The 14,387-nt window shown below is 42.3% G+C and overlaps 1 protein-coding gene across 3 annotated transcripts; it reads right to left on the bottom strand.

Annotated features, from left to right (window-relative positions):
• Positions 1-2,602, bottom strand: LOC110566600 (olfactory receptor 52B2). 3 transcript variants are annotated; one of them, XM_021664468.1, is made up of 2 exons: positions 2,592-2,602; positions 1-958 (listed from the first exon to the last, which is right to left on the bottom strand). In XM_021664468.1, exons 1-2 carry the CDS (start codon positions 2,600-2,602, stop codon positions 1-3), a joined length of 969 nt encoding a protein of 322 aa, XP_021520143.1. The 3 variants fall into 3 exon arrangements, with proteins under 3 accessions (XP_021520143.1, XP_021520142.1, XP_021520144.1); XM_021664467.1 differs by lacking the exon at positions 2,592-2,602 and adding an exon at positions 2,252-2,262; XM_021664469.2 differs by lacking the exon at positions 2,592-2,602 and having other exon boundaries at positions 1-972.
• Positions 2,603-14,387: the final 11,785 nt, after the last annotated feature.

Genomic DNA, 14,387 nt, shown 5'->3' on the forward strand with positions numbered 1-14,387 from the left:
TCATCCCAAAGGAGAGGAACAACACTGGGTCTTGATGTTCAAGAACCAGTGGACTACACCCTCGCGGATCTGCTTAGTCTTCACCCCGTAGACAATGGGGTTCAGCATCGGTGGCACCACCACATAAAGATTGGCCAGCAAGATATGCACGTGTCGGGGAATGTTTCGCCCAAAGCGGTGGGTCAGTAAAGTGAAGAAGGATGGGACGTAAAACATGAGGATGACACACAGGTGCGACCCACAAGTGCCAAGAGCCTTGTGCCGGGCGTCCTGGGAGGGTAAACCAAACACTGCCCGGAGAATGAGTGAGTAGGACACAGCAATGAGGATCACATCCAGGATGACCATGACGATGGGCACTGCGAAGCCGTACCAGATATTAACCGTGATGTCGGCACAAGCCAGGCGGGCCACCCCAATGTGCTCACAGTAGGAATGGGGGACGATGTTGGTTCCGCAGAACGGCAGCCGCTTCAGCAAGAAAATCACAGGAAAGATAATACAGACGCTCCTGACAACAATGGCTAGAGCAATCCTCCCCACTGTGGGCCACGTTAGCACTGTTGTATATCTCAGTGGGGCACAGATGGCCACAAAGCGATCAAAGGCCATGGCTAACAAGATGGCTGACTCCCCCACAAACATTGTGTGGACAAAGAAGACTTGGGTGACACAGGCACCAAAGGCAATGTTGTGGGCATGGAGCCAAAAGATGGCAAGGGCCTTGGGCACAGTGGTGGAGGACAGTAAGATGTCTGTGATGGCCAGCATGGAGAGAAAAATATACATGGGTTCATGAAGGTCCCGTTCTGTGATAATGACCACTATCAGGATGCTGTTCCCAAGGACTGCAGTGACATACATGAGGCACAGGGGGATAGACAACCAGGTGTGATAAGCCTCTAACCCGGGGATGCCAAGTAGCACAAAAACTGTGGGGTGGAAGATGGTGATGTTGCTGTGAACCATGATGCTCACTGTAGTGCTGAGTCCCTGCTGGTGAAGGGACAAAGAACTCCTGAGTGTGTGCAGAGGCACAAGCGCAGGTGTGAACTTGTGACTTGCTGAGTTCCCACGAGGAAGTTCATCTAGAGGATAGTGGCTAGGGTGGAGCAATGGCTTTTGGCCCTGAGGGCTTATCTGCACACAGTTCCTGTGGCAATGTGCTTTAAGAACTGGTAGAAGTTGCACCTGTCTCTATTCTCCCTGTCCCCTGTGTTCTGACCCACCATATCATTTAACATTCATTCTAACATGTCCACACAAGCACAAACTACCTGCTACCGAGTGTGTACTTGTCTGTTCCTCACATTTTGTTCTGTGTTTACCTAAATTTCTCTCCCCTTCCTCTTGTTTGCCCTAGCCTTAAAGTAGCTCCCTAAGACACACTACTCTGTAATGTGTTCTTAATATATCTCCTTCCTGAAGACATATTAACTAAACAGTCTTTAAACTCGATTATATGTAATCATATTGTTTCTCTGCTTGTTACCTGGAGCATTTCTTGGGACTGTTGCCCTCATGACCCTATGTGATGGACATGGAGAGCCAAGTAGAAACTGGAAGGCAGATAAGGTATAAATCTGTCCTCTCTGACCCAGATTCATAACCTCCTTGAAGGCAGTGAACAGGGGCAGCCAATGAATCTGAAGGAACAGTTTTCATCACCATTGCCATGAACCTGTGCTTCCAGAAATTCCATCCAAATGCCTTCTGGTCAATTCTACATCTCCTTAGCCACATAACCCTGAATCCCATGGTCCCCTCTTCTGGTGAAACTGTCTTGAGAACAGAGAATCAGTGTGTTCTGTCCCTTTGGCCTTTACTAACTCCAACATAGCCCTGCTTTCTCCATACTTGCTCCTTCATTCCAGAAGTTACCAAGTCTCCCTGTTACTAAAAAGTGTTCTGAATCCTCCTTGTCTTAGCTATCCAGCACTCATGGAATGTTTGTCTCTGTAGCTAATTCTCTGTCAGCTAGTTGGACTATGGAAAAGGCTAGTCATTAATTATCTAGACAGGACCTTGATGAAGACTCCATGGGCTAAGCATGCTAATATGTAGCTATAATCCCAGCATTTAGGAAGTTGGGGCAGGAGGATGGGCACTTTGAGGCTAGCTTGTGATACACAATGAGCTCCAGGCAGACCAGAGCTAGAGAACAGGTTCTTATCTCAAATAAATAAATAAATAAATAAATAAAATAGATAATAAAGAAAAAATCAAAACTATAAAGGCATCACATAAAAACTAAACAGACATCCTAATAAACATGTTCCAGGAGCCCTAAGGAAGAAGCCATGCAAAGGGTAAAATCCTCAGTTCAAGAGTCCATCTTCCTGCCTCTGGGTCAAGTGCCCTTCGAGGAAGGAACAATGGGACTCCAAGTGGACACTAGGAAGAGAGCAGAACCAGACCCAAAAAAGGTAAAGGCCAAGCAGATTTATCATATGACACCTCTCAAGCCAGATCTCTTGAACACTTTCTCCAACTGAGCTTCATTTCAATGAGCACTAAAGGAGGGGGTTGTGATGGGACTGCCCCGCCTCCAGGCAGTCTCAAGTCTACAGAAACAGAAAGCCACACCAGACAACAGATCCATCTTCCTTAGAAGAAAAGATATTGGTATTTATGGTTGTGAGCCTAGCCTTTAATGGCTGAGCCATCTCTCCAGCCCAAGATTTTGGTATTTAAATCATTACTACTTCTCCCAACTCTCCTACCTACTAATTTCTTTTTCTTTTTCTTTTTTTTTTTTTTTTAATAAAGCAGGATGCACTAGACACAAGCCCTCACTTAATCCCTGCTCTTCACTTGCAACTATATGGTACAACCACAAGACTGAGATGCCAAGCAGGGGTCTCAGTAGCTGTTGATGGAGTTCTTCAAGGAATGCTACTGACTGGAAAGGACTGTCATTACACCGAGTGCTTCCTAGGGTCAGTATCTCAGCCCTGCAGTTTCTCTGCCAAACAGCATTGATGGGCTCTAGGCTTTCATGGGTTGAACATGGGAGTGAGGATCACGAAAAGGCACATGTGATCTCACAGAAAGCTTCCTGAGGGCTCAAAAGGGATATTTTAGAGCAATAAAATATCTGGCCCCCTTTACAAAGGGGACCAGAGAGCCAGAATGGTAGAGAAGCGCTCAGGAGCGGTGTGGATGAAGGGGCCTGTGAGGTGGGTGGGAACACTGACTTACAGACCCGCGCCCAGCTAGGTGGTCTCAACCATGTTGCTTTACTTTTGCGTGCCTTTATTTTCTCCTCAGCAACGAGAGGACAATAGTCAGCTTTGAGGCACCATGAGCATTAGGGAGTGTGCCGAGACAGTGAGGGCAATTGCTGTTGCCTCGTCAGCGTTGGTTGGCCATCGTCCCACTGCACCTTTTCCGAAAGCAAACACCTGAGCACCACGGACACCATCCTGAGACCCCATTCTTCACCCAGGCAGGACCAAATGAAACGCCTTTCCCAGGAGGAAAGAGTTGGAAATTGAAACAGAAGCAGCCAAGAGAAGAGAGTCGCCCCCAAGCACGTCTCTCAGGTGGACCCAAGCCTAGACCAGACCCAGACTTAGCCTGGCTCAGAACCACCCAGCAGACTTCGTGCGAGTGCTTTGAAAACAGACCGTCTGTCTCAGCAGAAACAAAGCGGGATTGTCTCTGTAATCTACAGAAGTTCCTGGGCCGTGGTAGAGTGAGGAGAATAGCCATAGTGCCAAGGAGGCTAGAGTGGGAGCCGCAGGGAAGACGTGCAGGAACCATGCTTCCTTGTGGCTCCTATCCCAGCTCTGTTCTTTTCCTTCGCTCTGCAAGTCCTACCTGAATACAGATTTTGCTATTGTCCATTCTTTCTGTCTGGGCTTACACAAAGGCCTTTTGTATCTCTACAGTCTGAATTTGGAAGATGTTAATGTAATAACATATTAGATTGTACTCATAAATCCATCCTGTGTAACTGCTAGATGACTCCATGAGCTGATTTTGGTTTTTTTGTTTTGTTTTTGCCTACCTGAATTACTAGACACTTATTTACACAAGCATAAATTTCACTTTACCATATTCCCTGTAAATGCATTTCATATTTCAAGTGTTTTTCGCCATTCAGACTCTCTAGCCTGCACACTGAAGCCATGCACCTGATGGACACAGCAGCACAATTTATAGCAGGTTTACTGTGAGCTGTGGCTCAAGAACTTTCTTTTTTAACTTTGCTCATTAACATGCATTAATTGCACATATTAATGGGGTGCAGTTTCCAATTTGGAAAATGTTTACCTTTAAATGTATTGGTACAAATTCAAATTTTGTCCTCACTCCTACTCACAGGCACTCAGCCAGCATGTTCCAAATTTTCACAGTCTAAAGCCAGCATTACTTATGCTGCAGAGGCACTGAGGTCTCTGACTCACCATCACTTCTTTAGAGAATTGGTAAGTCACTTTTAATTAACTAATAAAAATTTATGTGTGGTTTACATTATACAAACACACACATAATCACTGTGGCATATCTAATAAAGTGAAGTATTGTATGTAATGTTTCATATTATTTTCAGTGGTAATATTTAAAATCTACTTTCTGAGACATTTTAAAAATTAATTTAAATACATATATTTTAAATATATAATGTGCTCTTATTAATCACAGCCACTGTGGTACAAAATAGATCCCTTGAATGTATTTCCCTTGCCTAGCAAAAATTTACATGTTCTTACTAATCTCTCCCTAAGCACTGGACCTCACAGCCTCTGCTGCTCATCAGGACTCTTTTTTTTTTTTTCATTTTTATGAATAAGCAGTTCAAGAAAAATGCCCACCTTCTTACCAGTTTAATTCTCTATAAATATTTTGGAGAGTGTGTCCAAATAGGAATGACCAGTATGTCATGTGTGGTGATGATCATCTCTGTTCTCCTGTGATAAAGCAAAATTGTAGCAAGTCCCAGCTCTGTGAGCAATCAGTGTCTACATCTGCTCTACAAAAATGCAGGACAGTGGACAGAATGAAGTGGACTTTCCAGGCTGAGTAAACCCGACACCCAGATTACTAATAAAAAAAAAGTCCTGAACAGTTCTCACTTGAGCTCATTGTGTGGCTCAGCGGGTAAAAGCACACACAAGCCCAAGGACCTGACTTAGATCTGCGGAACTCACAGGAGAGAACCAACTCCCACAAGTTGTCTCCATACATGCAGCACTCATGCCACATATGCAAATGACACATATATATGTGTGTATATGCACATATATACAATAACAGTAATAAATGAAACAAAAATGTAAATAATTCTCACTTTAGGACAGGAGTTCATAACAGAAAGCAAAGAATCTGTCACACTAGCATTTATGAAATATTTGAACAAATGAGCTATGAAACTGCTAAATTAATATTTATCTAGTATTTTCTTTATTCCACCAAAAGGAGATGATGGTCAAAATCTCAGCTATCTGTGTAAGCAGTCCACTGGCACCCCTTGCCTCCTACCGTCTGGTTCCAGCTGCTTCAAATTTTTATCAAGAACCAACTCTTCACCGTATCCTCCCAGCATTTTCTACTCCCCTCTGTGGACTCTCATTTCTCTCTCTTCCAGTGTCCACCATAAGTTCCAGTGATGTCTCCATCTATGCTCTGACATGCCATAACCCCTCTCTCATATAATTTGTCTGTGTTACTCCTTTACTTTCTCCCACATATGCATTTCCTCATTCAGCCTCTGTCCTTGTCCTCTGCGGATACACATATGCACACGCACGCACGCACGCATGCTCGTGCACACGCACGCACACCTGCCGGTCCCTCTTTCTGCCACCACCAGTGTTCTTCAACTCACCTATTATATCACAATGTCAGCTGAGAGACTGAGAAAAGCTAAAGAACCACTCATCCTGAAAAGAGAGGAGCAACAGGAAAAAAGACTGCATGCTGATCACGTCGGCTTGTGTGGGTATCACAGCTCTTGGCCTGTGCAGGACCTTTATAGCTAGATACTTGAGACACCATGGGCATCCTACTCCTGGAGGCAGGTGCCGGTGCCACCCCTGGGGTCACCACGCACGTGTCCAGTAAACCCCAGGGGAAATGAAAACCTTTTCACTGGTGCCAGGAGGAACACTACCTCTGGATAATTAGTAACCCCAGAAAAAAAGACATAGCCATAGGAGCAGAATTAGATATCTAGCAACACAATAACATCGTAACATTCACATGGGTTAAGCCTTTCCTATATTCCTGTCACTGTTTTGAAGTGTTAGCACAAACTGTATCATTTAATTCTCAAAATAACCCAATGATAAAAGGCACTACTATTATATCCATTTTTCAGATAAAAATAGAGGCTGAGACACTAAATATTTCAAGAGAAACATATAAAATTCTAAAACTGAATACATAAAAGTGTTCAGACTCAGTCATAAACTCAGTCCCCAACTAATTATGAGACAACCCCGGAGGGCCAATACTCAATGCAACCTCAAAGAAAAAGGAATAGAACTAAGAAAAATCTGATTAAAATTCTTGCATCATTAAAAGTAAAATGTGCAAGTTAATGCAAATCAAAACCACAGTGAGATACCACTGTGTACTCATTAGGAGAGCTACCATTAACATTTTAAATTAAGATTAAAAGAACAAAAAATAACAAGTCCTGGCCAGGGTGTTAGAGACTATGTTTTGTTGATGGCAATCTCAAACAGAACAACTGCTCTGGAATCAGCATGTCGATTGCTCAAAAGGCAAAATTACTCTATGACAATTCCATTTCTGGGCACACACCCAAAAGAACTGAAAGCTGGACAGCACGTAAATATCTCAAGAAGTGGCCACAGACGGAAAAGACAGCCTGCAGGATGGAGAAGGGGGAGACAGGGCAAAAACCTTTGCCACACAAGCCTGAAGAGCTCATTTTCTACCCCCTGAACACACTGCAGTGAGATGAAGTGAAACAGAAAAATCCCCAGATGCTGGTGAGCACCAGGCGTGGGCAGCAGTGAACAGGAGGTGTTGTCTCAAACAAGGTGGAAGGTGAGCTTGTCTTCCGATCTACAAACACGCATCATGACCCACATGATGACCCACACGCTTCTGCATGCATGTGCAACTGCACACAAATTTTAAAGACTGGAGAGATGAAACAATCTTTCCTAACTATACATGAAGGCGGGGGGGGGGGGGGTCGATACTATGTAAGGAATTGCAGTACAAAATGGTGCCTGCCTGTAATCCCAATACTAGAAAGGCAGAGGCAGGAGACTCAGGAACTCAAGGCCGTCCTTGGTTACAATATAAATTTGAAGATCAAGGCTAGCCTGGGTTACATGAAAACCTGTTTCAAAAAAAAAAAAAAAACAAAAAAACTGCAGCCAGGTGGTAGCTCATGCCGTTAATCCCAGCACTCAGGAGGCAGAGGCAGGTGGATTTCTGTGTGTTCAAGGACAGCCTGGTCTACAGAGTGAGTTCCAGGAAAGCCAGGTCTATAAAAGAAACCCTACCTCAAAAAAAATAATAAACATTATTTTTTATAAATAAATAAAATAAAAAAGAAGTAATAAACACTGAAGAACCAAAGCATCCAATAAAAAAAGGTTAATTAAATGGCGATTTCTCAAAAGACATACAAATGAACAATTTAAAGCTATTTGAGACCACTTCACCTCAATCGGAATGATGACACTTTTTTAAAAATTCCAGCAAGTGCTGATGAGGATATGGAAGAATGGACTCTTTGTTTCTTGCTGGTGAAAGTGAAAATTGGTGTACACTATAGAAATCAGCTGAAAATAATAACTACATGACCCAGCTACCATTCCTGTGTATATACCCAAAGACTGGATGAATAGAGATGAAAGTATAACACAGGGAAAAATGTATGGAGCCACAGTTTAAAGTAGTGAACTACTTTAAGAAAAGAACACCTACATTAGAAAAGGAAAGATCCCAGATCAATAATCCAAGTTCCCAATCCCAAAAAGCTAGGGGGAAAAATGAAAAAATAAACTGTACTCATTAGGAGTACACAGTTAGAACTAATATTTGTAATTAATTTTTATTTAATCACTATACAGCCTGATCCCTCCTCTCCTCTCAGCCCTACCCTCACAACCCCTACCTGCCCCAATCCCCCTCCCCTTCTTAGAGAAGGGGAGGACTCCCAGGGGTACCAACCCACCTTGGCACCTCAAGCCACAGCAGGACTAAGCACTTCTCTCCACTTAGGCCAGACAAGGCAGCCCAGCTAGGGGAAAGGGATCCAAAGGCAGGCAACAGGGTCAGAGACAGCCCCTACTCCCATTGTTAAGGGACCCACATGATGACCAAGCTGCACATCTGTTACATATGTGTAGGGTGTCTAGATCCAGCCCACGTGTGCTCTTTGGTTGGTGGCCCTGTCTCTGTGAGCTCCCAAGGGCCCAGGTTAGTTGATTCTGTAGCTCTTCTTGTGGTGTCCTTTACCTCTCAGACTCCCTCAACTCTTCCTCCCACTCTCCATAAAACTTCCCAAGCGTGGCCTATTGTTGGCTGCGGTTCTCTGCACCTGTTTCCATCAGCTGCTGGAAAAACACTCTCAGAAGACAGTTATGACAGGGAGAGGCCCACCAGCCACCCATAAAACCTTCAACCAAAATTTGTCTCACCTGCAAAAAGTGTAGGGCTAAAGATAGAGCAGAGATTGAGGGGAGGGCAAAGCAGTGACTGGCCCAACTTGAGACCCACTCCATGAGACAGCCAGCCCCTGACACTATTAACAAAACTGCTATGCTTTCAGACACGAGTCTAGCATAACTGTCTTCTGAGATGCTTCATCCAGCAGCTTAAGGAGAGCTACTATTAAAAATTAACAGAAGTAAACATAGGCAGAAAATAATATCATTAAGAACAGAAACGGGGAGGGGGGAGATGGCTCGACAATTAAGAGCACTTACTACTCTTGTGAGGACCTCAGTTTGGTTCCCGATACCCACATGGGGGCTCACAGCTGTCTGTAACTCCAGTTCCAGGGGATCTAATGTCCTCTTCTGGATTCCGTATATACATGTACAGGCAAACATAAATTTAAAAACAAAAAGGGGGAACTGTAGAGAGCTGCGGAATGCTATGCCTTAAAGATGGAGCTGGTTTTCGCCTTCCACCTTCCCGATGGTGAGTGCTCTCTGTCATGAACAATTCCACATTTGGCTAAGGCTGAGGATCTGGCTTGCTTCCATGTATGTGGACCTATCTGCATTGCCCCCGTGGCACGCCTGGGTTGGCTACCCAGAGGCTATTTAAGCTGTGGGCTGGCTTTCCCCGGGGTCCGAGGATTGTTCAATGTTCCTGAATAAACTGCATTGGAAATAATAATAATAATAATAATAATAATAAAAAGAAGTTAAAGAAATTGACTCAACAAAATTTTCATTTTTTGTTGGAGCATTTATTGATAATGAAGTCACAGATGTTTGTGCACTTTTGGGTGAAGATCCTCCTCATATTTCTCTTGCAAAGATGAGCAAGGCCTGCTTCTTTCATGTCACTTCCCCTTCGTTTTGGAAAGGTGGTTTCACAGGGCTTACTGCAAGAACATGACTCTGCAAAAGACTTACCACAGTCTCTGGTAACAGGCTTCCAGGGCTGTTGTTGCTGAGCTTCATCTTTCTGGGACAAGCAAAACACGTGTCCAGTCTTCGATACCATTTTGTGATAGATGTGTACATTTTTAAAAATTTTGACCAGCACATGAATAAAGGTATGTGTGTACGAATGTGTATACATTATATGTGCATCTACTTGGGAAAATGTTTGTCTCCTCTACCGTACCTTAGAGGTATGCAAGGGTGTACTATGTGACAGTCGGATGTTCTGTAAGTGCTGGTGAGGGTCTTTGTCGCCCTGTGCACTAACAGGACTAAGTTTCAGCAGCCAGGGCCGTCCATACCCATGAGTGTGGTAGGACTTCGAGACGTGAACTGAGACAATTCATACTGACTGAGCAGCAGTGATTCACAGGAAAAGAAAAAAGATAAAAATCTATCTTGTATTTCTGATCACAGAAAGGCTTCTTGTCTTTGAAAGAAAGTAAAAAAGCTCTCCTCAAAAAAAAAGAGAAAGAAAAAGAAAGAAAGAAAGAAAGAAAGAGAAAGAAAAGAAAAGAAAAGAAAAGAAAAGAAAAGAAAAGAAAAGAAAAGAAAAGAAAAGAAAAGAAAAGATTGACCTGAAGATGGTCTGCAATGTGCTTTTGTCAGGCACATAAGACTAGTACCTGGAATAAAGACAGCAGCCATTAACAGTCACTGAGTGGTTCAGAAGACGGTGTGTGAGATGTTAACAAAAGTATCTTAGGCATAGAGGACAAGATGGGAAGACATTATTGTTAAATTGGTTTTTATTTTTATTTAATAAAATAAAGGTTGTTTTAAATAAAGACAATAAACTATATTTTAAATATGTTTGGATAACTTATAAAAGAAAACAAACTAGCAAAATAAAAAGAAACACTGTGAGTGGCATGAATGCAACTGTTAAGACAGCCTGAATATAGTAATGACCAGGTAATAAAAGATTTTAAAATGAGGCAAATGCAATCCTTACTTTCATGGTGAAGGCCTCGGGAGAAAAGGAAGTGGAAAGGGGTTTTGTGGCAAAAGACTAAACAAAAAACAATCAACAGAGTAAGTCTGAGGGTCTAAGGGACTCAAGAACTGTCTGTTCTCAGCATCCACACACCTTTGTAATTCTGTACCTGCCACACAGAAATGGAAGACAGCTCAGCACACATAGAACTGGCTAGCCAATGCAGAACTGGAAGAGGAAGACTGGGGGCAGGGGAATGTGTATTTGAGTAATGTGAAAATAGAGAAAACTGACATTTATTTATTTATTTATTTATTTATTACGGTTTATTCGCTTTGTATCCCAGCTGTAGCCCCCTCCTTTGCCCCTCCCAATCCCATCCTCCCTCCCACTTCTCCCCTCATGCTCCTCCCATGATAAGGGAGGATAAGGGAGGTCCTCCTCCCCTTCCATCTGACCCTAGTCTATTATATTAGGTCTCCTCAGAACTGGCAGCATTGTCTTCCTCTGTGGCATGGTAAGGCTGCTCCCCACTCAAGGGGAGGTGATCAAAGGGCAGGCCAATCAGTTCATGTCAGAGACAGTCCCTGCTCCCATTACTAGGACACCCACTTGGACACTGAGCTGCCATGGACTACATCTGTGCAGCGGTTCTAGGTTATCTCCATGCATGGTCCTTGGTTGGAGTATCAGTCTCAGAAAAGACCTCGGTACCCAGAATTTTTTATTCTGTTGCTCTCTTCCTGTCCCCTCCAGGTCTTTCTATCTCCCCCTTCTCTCATAAAATTCCCTGCACTCTGCCCAAAGTCTGGCTATGAGTCTCAGCATCTGCTTTGATACCACGCTGGGTAGAGTCTTTCAGAATCTTTCTGTGGTAGGCTCCTGTCCTGTTCCGTTTTCTCCCTCTTTCAAAGTCCATCCCATTTGCTTTTCTGAGTGAGGATTGAGCATCTTACCCAGGGTGCTCCTTGATTAACTTCTTTAGGTGTACAGATTTTAGTATGTTTATCCTATATTACATGTCTAATATCCACTTATACACTTATAAGTGAGTATATACTGTGTGTGTCTTTCTGCTTCTGGGATACCTGACTTAGGATGATCTTCTCTAGTTCCCATCATTTGCCTACAAATGTCATGATTTCCTTGTTTTTAATTGCTGAGTAGTATTCCATTGTGTAAATGTACCACAATTCTGTATCCACTCCTCAATGAGGGACATCTGGGTTGTTTCCAGATTCTGGCCATTACAAATAAAGCTTCTATGAACATGGTTGAGCAAATGTCCCTGTTGTATATTTGAGCATCTTTTGGATATATGCCTAGGAGTTCTATAGCTGGATCTTGATATATTCCTAATTGTCTGAGAAAGCACCAGATTGATTTCCAAAGTGGTTGTACAAGTTTACATTCCCACCAGCAATGGAGGAGGATTTCCTTTTCTCCCCATCCTCTCCAGCATGTGTTGTCACTTGAGATTTTGATCATAGCCATTCGGATAGGTGTAAGGTAAAAATCTCAGGGTTATTTTGATTTGTATTTCCATGATGGCTAAGGATGTTAAGCATTTCTTTAAGTGTTTCTCTGCCATTCAACATTCCTCTATTGAGAATTCTGTTTATCTCTGTACCCCCTAGCCAACATCAAACTAAACTGAGAGAAACTTCAATCAATCCCACTGAAATCAGGGACAAGGCAATGCTGCCCACTCTCTCCATATCTCTTCAACATAGTTCTTGAAGTCCTGGCTAGAGCAATAAGACAATTAAAGAAGATAAAGAGGAGTTAGTTTGGAAAAAAGTAGTCAAAGTATCACTATTTGCAGATGATAGGATAGTGTACATCAGTGACCCCAAAAATTCTACCAGGGAACTCCTACAGCTGATAAACACCTTCAGCAAAGTGGCCAGATACAAAATTAACTAAAAAAGATCAGTAGCCCTCCTGTATACAAAGGACAAATGAGCAGAGAAAGAAATTAGGGAAACAACACCCTTCATTATAACTACCAAGGACATAAAGTACCTTGGTGTAAACTCCAACCAAGCAAGTCAAAGACTTATATGAAAAAAGCATCCAGTCTCTGAAGAAAGAAATAGAAGATATTAGAAAATGGAAAGATCTCCCATGCTCATGGCTTGGCAGGATTAACATAGTAAAAATGGCCATCTTACCAAAAGCAATCTACAGATTCAATGCAATGCCCATCAAATTACCAACACAATTCTTTACAGACCTTGAAAGAAAAATTTTCAGCTTCATATGGAATAACAAGAAACCCAGAATCACTAAACCAATCCTCTGCAATAAAAGATCTTCTGGAGGTATCTCCATCCCTGATCGTAAGCTGTACTATACAGCAACAGTAAAAATAAATAAATAAATAAATAAATAAATAAATAAATAAATATAAATAAAACAAAAACAACCAAACAAACATGGTACTGGCATAGAAACTGGCTGGTGGATCAATGGAATCGAATAAAAGTAATAAATAAACCCACACACTTACGGACACCTGATTTTTGACAAAGATGCCAAAACAATACAATACAATGGAAAAAAGATAGCATCTTCAACAAATGGTTCTGGTCTAACTAGATGTCTACATGTAGAAAAATGCAAATAGATCCATACTTATCACCCTGCACAAAATTAAAGTCCAAGTGGATCAAAAACCTCACTATAAAACCAGACACACTAAACCTGTTAGAAGAAAAACTGGGGAATACCCTAGAACTCATTGGCACAAGAGACAACTTCCTGAACAGAACACCAACAGCACAGGCTCTAAGAGTAACAATCAATAAATGGGACCTCATGAAACTGAAAAGCTTCTGTAAAGCAAAGGACACAGTCATCAAAACAAAGCGACTGCCTACAGATTGGGAAATGATCTTCACCAACCCTATATCTGACAGAGGGCTAATATCCAGAATATATAAAGAACTCAAGACGTTAAACAGCAACAAATCAATAAAACTGACATTTCATTTTTAATGAACTTCCCCCAACACCGACAGCTATGCTTTTAGTACAGCCAGTTCCTCAGAATGTCCAACACTGTTCAGTACACAAGGAAAAGAGGTGATAAGGGGGTGCTAGTCACTGAATGGATTTTTTAGAAAGTCTGGGAGATGCATTTGTGTGCCTTCAACAGAGAGGACAGCATAACACCAAATTCCAAAGAGCAACTTGGGAGTGCAGGCAGAAAGTGTGGTATCTCACAGACAGGAGCTGTAATGAATACGATTCTTTAAAAGTTAATTTGAGTGGACTTGAGGATAGTCAAGTGAACACGGAGGACAGAAGAAAGGCCATTTATTTGCCTACTGATTCCAAGCAAAGCATTTAGGGCTGCTTCTTCAATCTCAGACAAGGTGTTGTCCTGAGGAGAGGAAGTGCAAACTGGGGAGAAATAAGATTACTCCAGGAACACATGATGAGACCCAAGCTGACTTCATTTTATTAAGTCCACATAACCCTGAAACATGCTCTCATTACGAAAATCCATTCTGGACTCATACTGACCTGAATTCAAATTCGGATCCATTAGATATAAGCTACCCATTTGTCAGTTGTATCATGTAGAAATACTAGCGTCTAGCTCCACACTAAGATGATGTACATATAATGCTTAGCCTACACCTGACTTGTAGAAAGTGTCTGATAACTCGTGACTTCAGAGTTGTTGAGATCTGTACATGTCAGTGAACAGCAGTGTCTTTACAACCTCGGGGAGGAAAACACACAATAAACTATATACAAAGAGGATATGTCCTGGACATGTTTTTATTAAAATTCAAATTTCCTACAAGATAAATGAGACCATAAACAAA

The sequence above is a fragment of the Meriones unguiculatus genome, chromosome 14, assembly GCF_030254825.1.
Source record: "Meriones unguiculatus strain TT.TT164.6M chromosome 14, Bangor_MerUng_6.1, whole genome shotgun sequence".
Classification (NCBI taxonomy): domain Eukaryota; kingdom Metazoa; phylum Chordata; class Mammalia; order Rodentia; family Muridae; genus Meriones; species Meriones unguiculatus.